At 40.0% G+C, this 14,089-nt stretch overlaps 1 protein-coding gene across 1 annotated transcript in view; it reads left to right on the top strand.

Moving 5' to 3' along the window:
* The first annotated feature begins 4,962 nt into the window (after positions 1–4,962).
* The window catches only part of Ssh2 (slingshot protein phosphatase 2), a 123,954-nt gene continuing 114,827 nt past the window's right edge, over positions 4,963–14,089 (top strand). Inside the window, exon 1 of the mRNA XM_013016296.1 lies at positions 4,963–5,235. Within this exon, the coding sequence (XP_012871750.1) occupies positions 5,180–5,235 (56 nt within the window). The 5' untranslated portion in view covers positions 4,963–5,179. The remainder of the gene's footprint in view (positions 5,236–14,089) is intronic.

The following is a 14,089-nucleotide window of genomic DNA, read 5'->3' as shown; positions in this document are numbered from 1 at the left end:
GGGGCTGAGGCTCAAGTGGTAGAGCACTGGTCTACAGCAAGAGCTGGGGGACAGAGCCCAGGCCCAGAGTTCAGGCCCCACAACCGACCAAAAAAAAAAAAGATTGGCACTTGGCATTATTTTGATCAAATTCATTACTTCATTTTACAGGCACTTGCTAATTTGGGAAAGTGCAGTAAACTGCTTGTGGCCAAAGGTTTAGAAGTTACAACTATCTTTCTATTAACTGGAAACTGATTGACCCATTTATGGTGATGATTAAGAATAAAACAACTTGTTCACAAAGTATTTTTATCCATGTATTTTATTTTATTTTTTTTGGGGGGGGGGGTCCGATCGTGGGGCCTGAACTCTGGGCCTGGGCACTGTCCCTCAGCTCTTCAGCTCAAGGCTAGTGCTCTACCACTTGAACCACAGCGCCACTTTCGGCTTTTTTTTTCTTTTTGCTTATGTGGTGCTGAGGAATCGAACCCAGGGCCTCAGGCATGCAAGGCAAGCGCTCTACCACTGAGCCACCTTCCCAGCCCATTGTCCATGTATTTTAATAAGTAGTATCCCTGGTTTAAGATTAAAGAAACTAATCTTAGGGATTAGTGGCTCAGTGCTTCTCTAGCATAAGGGCCTAGGTTTGATGCTCAATACTACCAATAAGCAGAAGGGTATTAAAGATAGATAGATAGATAGATAGATAGATAGATAGATAGATAGATAGATAGATAGATAGATAGATAGATAGATAGATAGATAGATAGATAGATTAGATAGATGGATCTTCACACTAACTTCTAAAATTAAGTGCTAATACTGAGTCACAGATTAACTCTCTAAAATTCAATCATAGCTAATGGTAATATTAGGATTTAAATCCAGGTATTTTTGGGAGGTGAGGGTATTTTGTTTTGGTTTTGGTGTTACTGGAGTTTGATAGGGTCTTGCACTTCCCACTAGCACTCAGCCACTCAGCTCATCCCTGTTTGTGGTGGTTTATTTTCAAGATAGGTCTCTCTTTATGACCATGTTGGCCTGGATTTTGATCCTCCTATTTGTACTTTGATTTGTCACTGGGATGACAGGCAACTGATTAAGCTTTTATGCCGAAGCCTGGCCTCAAACTACAACCCTCTATTCTCCCAAGTAGCTAGTTAAAACAAGTTTATTAATTCCAAGGCTAGAGTTGTTTTGGGGTTTTTTGTTTTGTTTTTGTTTTTTTGCTTTGGTCAAAGTGTTTATATTAAGTGAATTAAGTGCATTTTAAATTCATTGTTTTGTTTGAGATAGAGTCTTACTTTTAGCTAGGCTGGCCTTAAACTTGTGATCCTTCTTACCTTAGCTTTCTGAGTGCTGGCAGTTCATACCTGGCTTCTCAGGATCTTTAGATTGGATGGAAATACTTTCTCTAAGGTTCCCAAATCTCAGAAGAATAGATCTTGGGATATTCCTTAGGGATTTATTGTCCTACTTTACAGATGAAGTTAAATAACTTGGCCAAAGTGTTAGTTCATAAATAATTATTTTAGAACTAGAACTAGAATCTATGCTTTCTAGTTTATAGCCCACTACTTTGGCATCAGTTCAAATGATCTGTCCCTGATGAAGTGTTGTAATACCTATCTTAATCCTTGATTCACATTATAATACACTTTAAGATCTATCCTGGAATAGTTAGGTCAGTTGGAAAGTCTCTAGGTTCAGTGTTTTATAGTGATTATACCTTATAGCAGGACACATGGATACATAAGAATGGAAGTACCAATGGAAAGAAAAAGGATCATTTATTACTTTAAATTTTAATGCTTTAACATATGATCTTATAAAAAAATTCAATTTGGTCATATGTAATGCTGTCTAGAAACAATATTTTAGAATTCTTCTGAGTCTTGAAATGGTCAACAAATGCCATGACAAAATTCATTTTAAATCTTCCAACTCAAGTAAAAGTATAAAGAAATGAGACAGTTTTTCCTCAAGGCCTTTGTGCATTTTTTTAATAGAAAGCCCCTGCCTTCATGTGGAATAGAAAACTAGCTTAGTGTATTTCACACTGTTCAATCTAATTTGGAATCTTTTTGAATTCCTAGGTGCTTAGGTATGAAGAACTTGCTGCCTAGAGCCTTGTTTCCTGACAGTGGAGAGGAAAGGATTAAATTGAGCTGAAACTAAATTGATTGACATTTTGACACTGAAGACTGTGAAAAGAAAAGGAGTATGTTGAACTTTTTAAGATAGACAGAAACATAACTAATTCCTTAAAGATGTCTTGATTTGCAGAGATGATCCTTCTCTTTAAAAAAAAATCAAGACGTTTTAGCATTTTTCTAATTTCCTATATTACTGTTAAAAATATCTAGAATTTAACTTTGAAAAGGTCTGAGTGGAGGGTTAACATAGTTCCTTACTTGAATCAACAACTAACAGAGGTCTTTTAAGGAAAAACGAAAGGATTAGGAATTTCTGGGACATCACTATAGGAACCTTTTTATAAAAGACAAGAATACATATTTATGAAATCAGTATCTATGAAATCTTTGTCGCTAGCATTTTTAAATGCAAAAGATAATGAGTTTGAGTCCAGTAATATACATTTTCTGTGGGATTCTTCTTTAGACAGATACAGGTGATTGCCATATTATTATCTTTTTTAAGTAGCACCATTTTGTGTTTACTTCAATATAATCCCATCTCTGCTATTTGGAGAAGGAAACTGGACTCACCTTAACTGTGCTGTTCTAAAGTGCCTGCTGCCTTCCCCTCCCTTTTATCACAGCATGAGATTGTAATGAATTACAAGCTAAAGGAAGTTTCAAACTGACAAGTTAGCCAGATATTTTAAGCAATTTATTTTGGGGTGTATCAGCAGATTTTTTTTTCTTATACTGCCATTCGGGTGCCTGCTGACACAGCCTGAATAAATCCTTCAAACATTTTCCTTCCTAGAGATGGATGGAGATGATGAAACTCTAAGATGCAGACTTTCCATTAACTCTTCACTTCACCAAGAAGTATGGTTCCTTCCTTAGCATATCTCTAGAAAATTTATATATCTCTTTCTAGCATGACTTGGCAAAAAATTTTTTAAGTTGCTCCGTGCCTTGGCAACACCTGTAAGTTTTAGAGATCAAATAACAAAAATGATTAGGATTTAGACACTGATTTTTTAATCTTTGGTATTTACTCATTATTAGCATTTTGAAAGTCACCAAACTTAATAGGAAATGAGCCTGAACATTTTTTTCTTGGTTCTAGTATGTTGTTTTTTGTTGTTGTTGTTGTTTTTGGGTCCGGTTATGGGGCCTGAACTCTGGGCCTGGGCGCTGTCCCTCAGCTCTTCAGCTCAAGGCTAGAGCTCTACCACTTGAGCCACAGCGCCACTTCAGGCTTTTTTCATTTTGCTTATGTGGTGCTGAGGAATCAAACCCAGGGCCTCAGGCATGCAAGACAAGCACTCTACCACTGAGCCATCTTCCCAGCCCCTAGTATGTTGTTTTTAAATGACTGATTTGTACGTTTTCTCTCCTAATTGATTAGTTTTTTAAAAAACATTACTTCCAACTTTTTAATTCCTGAGGCAGCTTTATTTGTTTTAGTCAGTTATTCAGAAATGCTAAAAATGCTGATGCCTGAATATACTTGCCCTGACAATATGACATTGGAAGAGCAAGGGGTAAGAGAGCCTTTACTAAGTGGCTCCCCAGTGGCCACCCTGTAAACCACTCACTAGGGTGGAGGAGGGAGTTTCACTTTACCAAGAGTGAGTCCTGGACAGGTGAAAGGCACAGCTCAATGAGTTGAAAGGAACCTGGCCTCTGCAAAGGCATCAGAGACTACTGGTTGGTGGTAAAAGCTCTAGATCAGAGTCATAAAAGCTGGATGCTTGTCTGGGTTACATCATTTATAAATGAAGTCATCTGCGTAAATTGTTAATGTTCCCACATCTGAAAAATAAGGAATCTTTAGCTTGCTTGCTAATCGAGGGATTTCACTGCATGTTGGAATCAACGAAAGAGAACTTGAAAAGATAGAGCTAGATCCTAACCCTCAAGGTCCAATTTGGTTGGTCTAGGGTGCTGTTTGGGCTTGGGTTTTTTTTTTTTTTTAATACCGTACAGAAGGGTTACGATTACATGAGCAAGATAACGAGTACATTTCTTATCAAGCATTGTTGCCTCCTCCTTTGTTTCCCCTTCCCATCCCTTCCCATCTCCTCCTCCCGTTCCCCCTACCTGATCCTTCCCCCCCCCCACCAAAGTTGTGAAGTTAGTTTTTCGACATAACGACTTGTACATCTCATTGTTGCAATGGGTCCACCTGTATCTTGGGGATTTTTTAAAAATTAGATTTCTACAGTTCATATGTGCAACCAAGGCTGTTATAAATCTATAAACATAAGGCTATGAATATAAGGATAACTAAGAAAGACCCTATACATTTATTTGCAAGGGTTACAGATATTGACAGTGTAAGACAGGGTTACATATACAATATGTATGTGTAATATAATCTCTGAATTCTCCCAACACATAAGAAAGCCATTGATAAATGTTTCTCTTACAAATGTATAGCCTTTAAACTTTTTGTTAAGGTTATTCATAAAAGTAGGTTTAAGGTACAGTGCATACAAACCCTGTTGAGAGGCGGCACTTTTTTGGTCAAACATCTCCCCCTTTTTCTCTTAGGCTGGGCACAGGACAGACCTTTCCCCAGGCTACCGCGTCTTCCGGTCGCCGCGGGCTCTGCATGCCGGCACTAGACCCGCGGGATCCGCGTGGGCGCCGATCCCCGGGGCGGGGCGCCGCGAGCTCCCGGCGAGCTCCGGGGCGGGGCGCCCGCAAGGCGGATCCTCACGGTTCTCCAGGCCCTCCCACTCCCCGCCCCTCCGTCGCCCGGCGCCCCGCCCCGGACGCGGGTTGGGGCGTGCTGCCTGCGGCGCCCTGCAACCCAGACTCCACTGCCGAGCCCCTGGGCTTCGGCGGCTGCCTCCGCGAGACCCGGCCGGCCCAGCCTGGCCGCCGGGATCCAGCGCCTGTGGGCGCTTAGTCCGACGTGGGCACCTGGTGCGGGAGCCCGGCTAGGGCCGGGATGCACAGCGATGCCTCTTGAGTCAGCCCCATGACCCCGAGCACTTTGGCCGGAGAAAGGAAGGAGCCCCCCCGCCTGCACCTGCAGCCTCTGTGGCCTGGACATGATCCCGTACTTCTCCGCCAACGCGGTCATCTCGCAGAACGCCATCAACCAGCTGTGAGTCGCCGCGCCCTCTCGCCCCGGGGACGCTCAGAAAGTTTGCTTTCCGCCGCCCAGCCGGGTTCCCCATGTCCCGGTGGCGAACTCGCCAGCCCGGGGGGAAAGCTGAGCCGACGCGCGCCGCTGTGCTGCGCGTCGGGGCTGGACGAGCGAGGTGGAGGGTCGGGTGATTGGTGGAGTCAGGAATTGCCCCTGGAGTGTGTGGGAAGAAGAATCCTTTAGAATTTTGGATAACATTTGAGGGAACCTGAGAAAGGAGTTGTGCCGGAGAAGTTATTTGTGGTGACCAAGTGACAGCCGAGCCGTGAGGCATGCGCGAGGGGGTCTCGGGTGGTCGGCAGAGTCGGCACAGAAGGCCAGAATACCGGGAACTCTGCGGGTAACTGCTGGTTATCAACTTCGCGTGGTGCTGGCTTTAAGTTTGTGCGTGGCCATAAATTTCTGTTACTGTGCACACAAAGAAAGGCAGTTCATTCTTCCTTCCCGCTGGCGCAGTCCGGAGTTGGGTCAGGAAACTAGATTCCTTTTTTCCTAGATTGTTTCCTCTTATTTTTTTTCTTTTATGGGCCCATTTCTAGTACTCGCCTGTACCAAGCCTGCGCCTGCAGTCTTTCAGTCACTAATGTGCACGATTCAAGCAGATCTTTAAATCATCACTATTTTTAAAGTCTCTGTAGTTGTCATTCCCTTCCGATGTGGTTTAGCAGTTTGTGAGAACTGTGTGTGGTGGAGCTTGTAGTTAATCTTGCCTGCCAATTACAAAGCTCAAAGTAGAGGAACTCCACTTATTCGTGTTGCATTCTTAAAACAGTAGTGTGGTTTAAGGTTACTTTAAATACCTAAAGTAACCTCAGTTACTTGGAGTGTATTGGCCCTCCCTCCAGAGTATCTTCTGAGGAATCACCTGCAAAGATTTTTCCCCCTAGACTTTCCTTATCAAAAGGACACTACTATTCTGTTTTCACCTTAAGAAATTTTAATGTCCAACAACCACCACCAAAACAACATTTTGCATTATCTCATATTAAAGGTCCAGAGAATACCATGTAAAGTGATTTATAAGTAAATTTTACACCTGATTTATTTAATGGCTTGCTGTCCTGTTTCTCACAATGAAATGAAACTCATTTGAGTTTCACCTTTTTTCTGATACTTAAGAAAAAAACAAAGTAATATTATTAACAATACTTTAAAAGTAAAAAAGCCAATGCAACCCAAGTGTCTATGTATTGATGAGTAGAAGAACAAAATATGGTCTATACGTAGAATGAAATATTCGGCTTTTAAAAAGAAGGAAATTTTTTCACATGTTACAACATAGTGAACTTTGATGTTGGGTTTTGGGGGACTGGGGAGAGCAAAATGGGGTTTGGACTCCGGACTTCATGTGAGGCAGGTGTTTTAGAACTTTAGCAGTGCCCTCAGCCTTTTTTCACTTCAGTAATTTTTTAGGTAGGATCTGATGTATTTTCCAGAGCCAGCCTCAGACTTTGATCCTACCTATGGCCTCCCTTGTAGCTAGGATCATAGAACCTGTAGGCATGGCTTATTGATTAAGATGAACACTCCATAACTTCTCCCTACCCCACTCCTGGGCTGGTCACAAGCTCTAGTCCTCCCAATCTCCACCTCCTTAGTAGATGGGATTAAAGGTGTGATCCACCATTTATTGACCACTTATCACTGTACTAAGAGTTTGGTATATATTATCTCATTTAATCATTACAGCAGTCCTGTGAACTAATTCTATTTAAGGTTACTTAAATGATGAATTTCAAATGTAGAGAAGTAACTACTCAAGGCTATATAGTTAGTAACTGACAAAACTGTCCTTAGAATCCAAATTCTTTTCCAAGGCTGTGTTTTGGGGGTTTTTTTGGTGGGGGGGCAGTCCTGGGGCTTGAACTCAGGACCTAGGCACTGTCTCTGAGCTTCTTTTGCTCAAGGCTAGCATTCTAGCACTTGAGCCACAGTGCCACTTCTGGCTTTTTGTGCTTATGTGGTACTGAGGAACCAAACCCAGTACTTCATGCATGCAAGTACTCTGTCACTATGCCACATTCCCAGCCCACCAAGGCTATATCCTTAATCACTATTTTAAAGACATATATTTTGGAGGCTTACACTTATAATCCTAGCATGAGGAAGCTGAGGCAAGGGGATCTCTAGTTGAAGGTCATCTAAGGCTACCATGAATCCCTGGCTCAAAATAATACCACTCCCTTCTTCAGACACACACACATACACACATATTTTGGAACTACATATGGGATATGCCTGTAATCTTAAGATCTCAGCCTCCTAAATATCTAGGATTACAGAAAGATTTTTAGCTGAATACTGGGCACTTGAGATTCACACCTGTAATCCTGGCTACTCAGGAGGCTGAGATCTGATTATTGCAGTTGAAAGACAGACAGACAGGAAAGTCCATGAGATTCTTATCTCCAATTAACCACCAAAATCCCCTTATTTAAGTGCCAGGACCCAGGGGGGGAGAAGAGGAGGGGAAACCTGCCACAGCCTCAGCCTCTTAAGTGCTGAAATTACAGGCATGTGAGACCAGTTGGGCAAATTTAGGATCAACTTGTCAATCTGTTTTTCTCTTGCAACCCTAGGGATTGAACTGAGCTAAAACCCCAGCTCAATTTTTTCTTGTTATAATACTCATTTCTAAACTGTACTTTCTAGTGTTGCTTTAGATGTCATGTTTATTTATAGTATTTCTCAGTTCAACATTAAAAAGTCATTAGGGATCACTCTGAATAAAATTTAAATTTATGAACTTAGTTGTTTAAGGTCATAAGTTCATGTAAAAGTTGTGTGTGTGTGTGTGTGTGCCTAAGTTCATGTAAAAGTTGTGTGTGTGTGTGTGTGTGTCCCCGCGCGCGCTGGTCCTAGGGCTTAAATCTGGGTCCTAGGTAGCATTCTTCCACTTGATTTACAGCTCTACTTCTAGCTTTTCAGTAGTTAATTGGAGATAAGAATCTCACAAACTTTCCTGTCTGGGGTGGCTTTGAACTGCAGTTCTCAGATCTCAGCTTCCTAAGTAGCTAGAATTACACTGGCATCTAGCCAAAAGTTCTTAATTAAGGGTCCATGGTCATCTAGAGGTATATATATGGCTTAGCTTCAGAATGTTAGTTCCCTGAGAGCATATGAACAATGTGCAGTAGGCAAATACAGATTTTAAAATCAGATTCTCAAAATAATCTATAATCTCAACAAAGGTTAAGAACTTCTTTTCTGAAGGGAACTCTTATTACCAAATCCTGATACTCTAAACCTTTAACTGATTTATTTCATGTGGTACCAGATATGTAAATAGCAATGACTAATGGGAATAACAAAGATTCAGATTTAGAGCAGGGCATACAAGGGTATAGTGGTATGTCCTGCCTATAAGACTGAAGAGGTTGTGAAGGAAGATTGAAAATTTGAAGCCATACTAGACAGTGTAACAAGAAAGGAAAGAGAAAAGGGAAAGAAAAGGATTTTAAATCACACTTAGAATTTTGAGTGATGGGGGTGGAGAGGGAAAGGGTTGGGAAGGGGAAACAAAGGAGAAGGCAACAATGCTTGATGAAATGTACTCACTATCTTGCCCATGTAAGTGTAACCCCTCTGTATGGTATTTTCACAATAATAAAAATAAATAAAAATAAATTAAAAAAAAAGAATTTTGAGTGAAAACTGACTCAGAAATTCAAGTTTATTTGGAGGAAGAGATACCTTGACACATGATTGATTCTAGCCTGGTGGTTCTCTCCTTAATACTGTAAGGTGATGCTTTTAGATTGTATTTCCTTTAGAATTTGCTGCCTCAGATTTGTGTTTAGAAATCAACTAACAAGTGCTATGAGAATTGGGTCAAAGAATAAATAGGCCAGAGTGAGATCCTAGAGGCTATCCTATCAAGGAAAGTTCATAATCTTTAAGTTTGGCCTTTCCATATCTATTTTGGTAATTTCATAGGCTCATTGTGGGTTTTTTTTTTCTTTCCTTCCCGTGTGTGTGTGTGTGTGTTTGCCGTGTGTGTGTGTGTGTATGTGTGTTTGCCTGCTTGCCTGCCTGTCAGTACTAGGGTTTGAACTAAAGGCTCTTGCTTTCACTTGGCATACTTGCTCAAGGCTGGTACTCTACCACTTGAGCCACAGCTCCACTTCTTTGTGATTTCTCGACTTTTAACAGTGAGATATGTTTGTGTGTATGTATGAGTGTGTGTGTGTGTGTATATATATATATATATATATATATATATGTAAGTGAATGAAATTATAGAATAGTTGATGTATTTTACTGGTGGTTATGTCATTGTTATTGTGTTAAGATATCTCCTTTCCGCTGTGTAAGACTCACAAAATGTGTTACTTTTTAATCTGTCAACGAAGAACCGCGACCAAATTGATCCTCAAAACTTATTTATATGTAAATACAAGTATAAATTAAGTGAATTTCTGGGTCTATGGGCATGTATATGGTGAAGTTTTGATGCATTAATACCAAGTTGCCTTTTCTGTTTTTGTTTTTGTTTGTTTTTTGGCCAGTCATGGGGCTTGAACTCTGGGCCTGGGCGCTGTCCCTCAGCTCTTCAGCTCTTCAGCTCAAGGCGAGCACTCTACCACTTGAGCCACAGCGCCATTTCCGGTTTTCTGGTGGTTTATTGGAGATAGGAGTCTCAGGTCTTTCCTGCCGGGGCTGGCTTTTAACCTTGATCCTCAGATCTCAGTCTCTTGAGTAGCTAGGAATACAGGCATGAGCCACCAGCGCCTAGCTTGTTTTTGAGATAGTTATGTAGTCCACACTGTCCCTCAGCAGTCCCCCTGAGCACTGATCATACTTGACTTGCCAAATTGCTTTTCAAACAGGCTTTGCCAACTTGATTTTACCACCAACAATTACAGGTCTATATGGGCTAAAATTGTAGCTCCATGGAAATGCACTTGCCTAGCAAATTCAAGACCCTGTGTTAAATCCCACACACAAAAAAGTCTATCTCTTTATCTTCAACCCTACTAGCAATAGTGATACAACATTAAATAGTGGCTAATTTTTTACTGAGCTCTTACTTTGCAACACAGTATTTTGAGTACTATGTATATCCTCTCATTCTCCTTATTTAGAAGTTAAGTATTGCCCTGAAGATTGTATATGTGTATACTCATGCTCATGCAGTGCTAGGAATTAAACCCAGGGCTACACCTCCAGCCATTTTCCTCCCCTTTTCATTATTCTCTACATATATTCTAACTATGTGACAAATACTTCCTTCCAACTTGTTGCTTGTATTTTAACTTCGTATCTCATTTTTTTCCCATTTTTATGTACTTAAATCTGACAATTTTTTTCATGATTTCAGTGTTTTGTATCTTGCTTACAGGCTCACACCTGTAATACTAGTTGTTCAGGAGGCTGAGATCTGAGGATTTTAAAGCCAGCTCAGGCAGAAAAGTCTGTGAGCTCTTATCTCCAATTAACCATTAAAACGCCAGAAGTAGAGCTATGGCTCAAGTAGTAGAATGCTAGCCTTGAACAAAAAAGCTCAGGACAGCACCTAGGTGCTGAGCTCAAGCCCCAGGGACAGTACCAAATTAAGTCACTCAACCTTGTCTACCACTAGCTTCAACAAACATTAAAAAAAAAAAAATCCTAGCCAGGTATCCATGGCTCATGCCTGTAATCCTAGCTACTCAGGAGCCTGAGATCTGGTTCAAAGCCAGCCCAAGCAGGAAAGTCTGTGAGACTCTTATCTCCAATTAACCACCAGAAAATCAGAAGGGATGCTATGGCTCAAGTAGTAGAACAATAGACTTGAGCTGAAGAGATCAGGGACAGTACCCAGGCCCAGAGTTTAACCTCCAAGACTGACAAAACAACAACAACAAAAAGGCCTCCTGCTTATGTCCAGGAGTATAAAGTATTATACTTTTAATAACATTTCTGTTTTTAAATATTTAACCCATTAAACATCTGGAATTTCTTTTTTTATTTTTATTTTTTGCCAGTCGTGGGGCTTGAACTCTGGGCCTGGGCACTGTCCCTCAGCTCTTCAGCTCAAGACTAGCGCTCTACCACTTGAGCCACAGCACCACTTCCAACGTTTTCTGCTTATGTGGTACTGGGGAATGGAACCTAGGGCCTCGTTGCATGCAAGGCCAGCACTCTGCCACTGAGCCGCCTTCTCAGCCCTGGAATTTATTTTTATAGGTGAAGTAGAAATAAGACTTAATCTTTTATCAAATGCTTAATTCTAATATAATGTATATACCCACTCATTGATTTGAACTGATATATATATGCATATACATACATATGCAATGTGTATGTATAAATACTTGAGGCCTACAATTTTTTTTTATTGGTCATGGGACTTGAACTCAGGGCCCGTACACTAAGCTTTTTTGCTCAAGTCTAGTGCTCTACCACTTTGAGCTACAGTGCAACTTCCGTTTTTCTGGTGGTTAATTGGAGATAAGAATCTCATGAACTTTCCTGCCTGGGCTGGCTTTGAACTGTAATCCTCAGATCTCAGCCTCCTGAGTAGCTAGGACTACAGGTGTGGACCAGTGGCACCCAGCTTTTGAGACTTACTTTCCTATTACACTGTTTTTACTTACAGATTTGGTGGATATCTTCTATGCCAAGGCCTACCTGATTGCTTTTTTTTTTTTAATGTCTAGCTAGTCTTATAAGTTCTAGGTCATCTTAGAATCAGCTTGATCCACTTTCAGAAACTCATATTTGGACTTTGACTGCATTTTACCAAATAAATTGTGGAGAAAATTAATGGCTTTATGAAATGAGCCTTCCCAATGAGGAAATAAATGTCTGTTCACTGTTTTTTAACTGTCCTTTGTTTAAATTTTACAGTTTTTCTGATGTGATAGTTACAACTTTATTATCAGATACATTCATAAGCACTTTTTTGTTGCTTTTGTGAGTAAGCTGTTTTCCCTTATTTTCTAATTAGTCACTGCAGGTATGTAATAAAACTGTTACTTTCCACATTTGCTTTTTTATCAAACCACCTTACGAACTCTTACTTGGGCAGTATCTAATAGAATTGTTGATTTTCTCACCTTTTTTGGGTAGATGATTATATCATCTATAAATTAGTTTTTTGGTTTTTTTTTTTGTCGGTCGTGGGGCTTGAACTCTGGGCCTGGGCACTGTCCCTCAGCTCTTCAGCTCAAAGCGAGCGCTCTACCACTTGAGCTACAGCGCCACTTCCTGTTTTCTGGTGGTTTATTGGAGATAGGAGTCTCATGGTCTCTCCTGCCCAGGTTGGCTTTGAACCGCGATCCTCAGATCTCAGCCTCCTGAGTAGCTAGGATTACAGGTGTGAGCCACCAGCGCCCAGCTCTAAATTGGTTTTTTTCCTGAGTTTAACTCTTATTACTTTGGTTAGGGCCTGTATGTAGTACTGTGTTAAATATGCAATACTGATGGCCTTGTCTTGGTTTCCATTGTAAAAGGAATGCTTCTTGCATCTCATAAATAAATATACTTCATTCTGTATATTCCAGCATTGACCACTTATCAGGTTGAGGACATTTCTTGCTGCTATTTTGCAAAGATTTAAAATTAGATTACATTTTATTAAATAATTTCTTTGATATTTATTGAGGTGATACTTTTCCCCTTTACTAGGAATGGAATTATTGAATTATTACAGTTGAATTATCTACATGTAATGAGTTATATTTAACACTCTGTATACTGATTTATCATTGCTAGATTTAAAATAATAAATTTAAGATTTTGCATTTAATGACTCAAATATTTGTAGAATCCTTAATATTGTCTTTGTCCAGGTTATGTCTTATTTATAGAATGACTTAGGTAGTCTTTAGTTTTTTTCTGTGCTCTGAAACAGTTCTTGAACAGGCTCATGTAAACCAAAAACTTTAGAGTGTTGGGAAATTTACTTTCAAACTTTCAAATGTCTTTGTTCTCATAGAATATATGTGTATGACATACATATATATATATATATATATATATATATATATATATATATATATGTCAAACTACTCAAGCTTTTAAATCTAGACATTGTCTTCTACTAAAGTAGAATAATAGAGAATAAGTGAATAATAGATAATTTAGGGTTTGAAACCAGGTATTCATTCATGAGTTAAAGTATTTTTTTCTCTTTTTGATGGGAAGAAGATTAATGTTAATGTTACAAATCGACATGCTAAGGACGAAGCTTAGTAAAAGTGTGTGTTTATAATACTCAAAACCCTAGGTTCAGGCTGGAAAGGTGGCTCAGTGGTAGAGTGCTTGACTGATGATTATTTTCATCCTTGACTAAAGATTATACTCTTAAAAAATGTGCTATTTTTTGTTTTAGGAATTATTGGATCTTGAACTCAGAGCTTCATGTTTTGTATATTCATCTGTTTTTGAAAGGGTCCTTCTTTTAGAATTTGACATTAACTATGTCTCAAAAAGTGACAAAATCTAGAGTTTTGATCATTGTCAAAAAGAAGCCTCATTGTTAGCTAATTCTAACAATTTAAGTTTCCAGGTATAAAGAAAAGAAGTATTTTTTTTTCTGATAATAGTTAACTAGACCAAATGGTTGTCTTGTTTCAGAGAATTATGGAGACCAAACAAAATGATTCATAAGAATAAAAATTTTCAGGGTTGGGAAGGTAGCTCAGTGGTAGAGTGCTTGCCTAGCATGCATGAGGCCCTGGGTTCAATTCCTTAGCACCACAGCAGAAAAAGTTGGAAGTGGTGCTGTGGCTCAAGTGGTAGAGTGCTAGCCTTGAGCTGAAGAGCTGAGGGACAGTGCCCAGGCCCAGAGTTCAGGCCCCACGACTGGTCCCCCACTCCAAAAAAA

This window comes from Dipodomys ordii, unplaced genomic scaffold (assembly GCF_000151885.1).
Source record: "Dipodomys ordii isolate 6190 unplaced genomic scaffold, Dord_2.0 Scaffold31, whole genome shotgun sequence".
Taxonomy (NCBI): Eukaryota; Metazoa; Chordata; class Mammalia; order Rodentia; family Heteromyidae; genus Dipodomys; species Dipodomys ordii.
The sequence above is the reverse complement of the archived record's forward strand: the minus strand, read 5'-3'. Positions and strand labels throughout refer to the sequence as shown.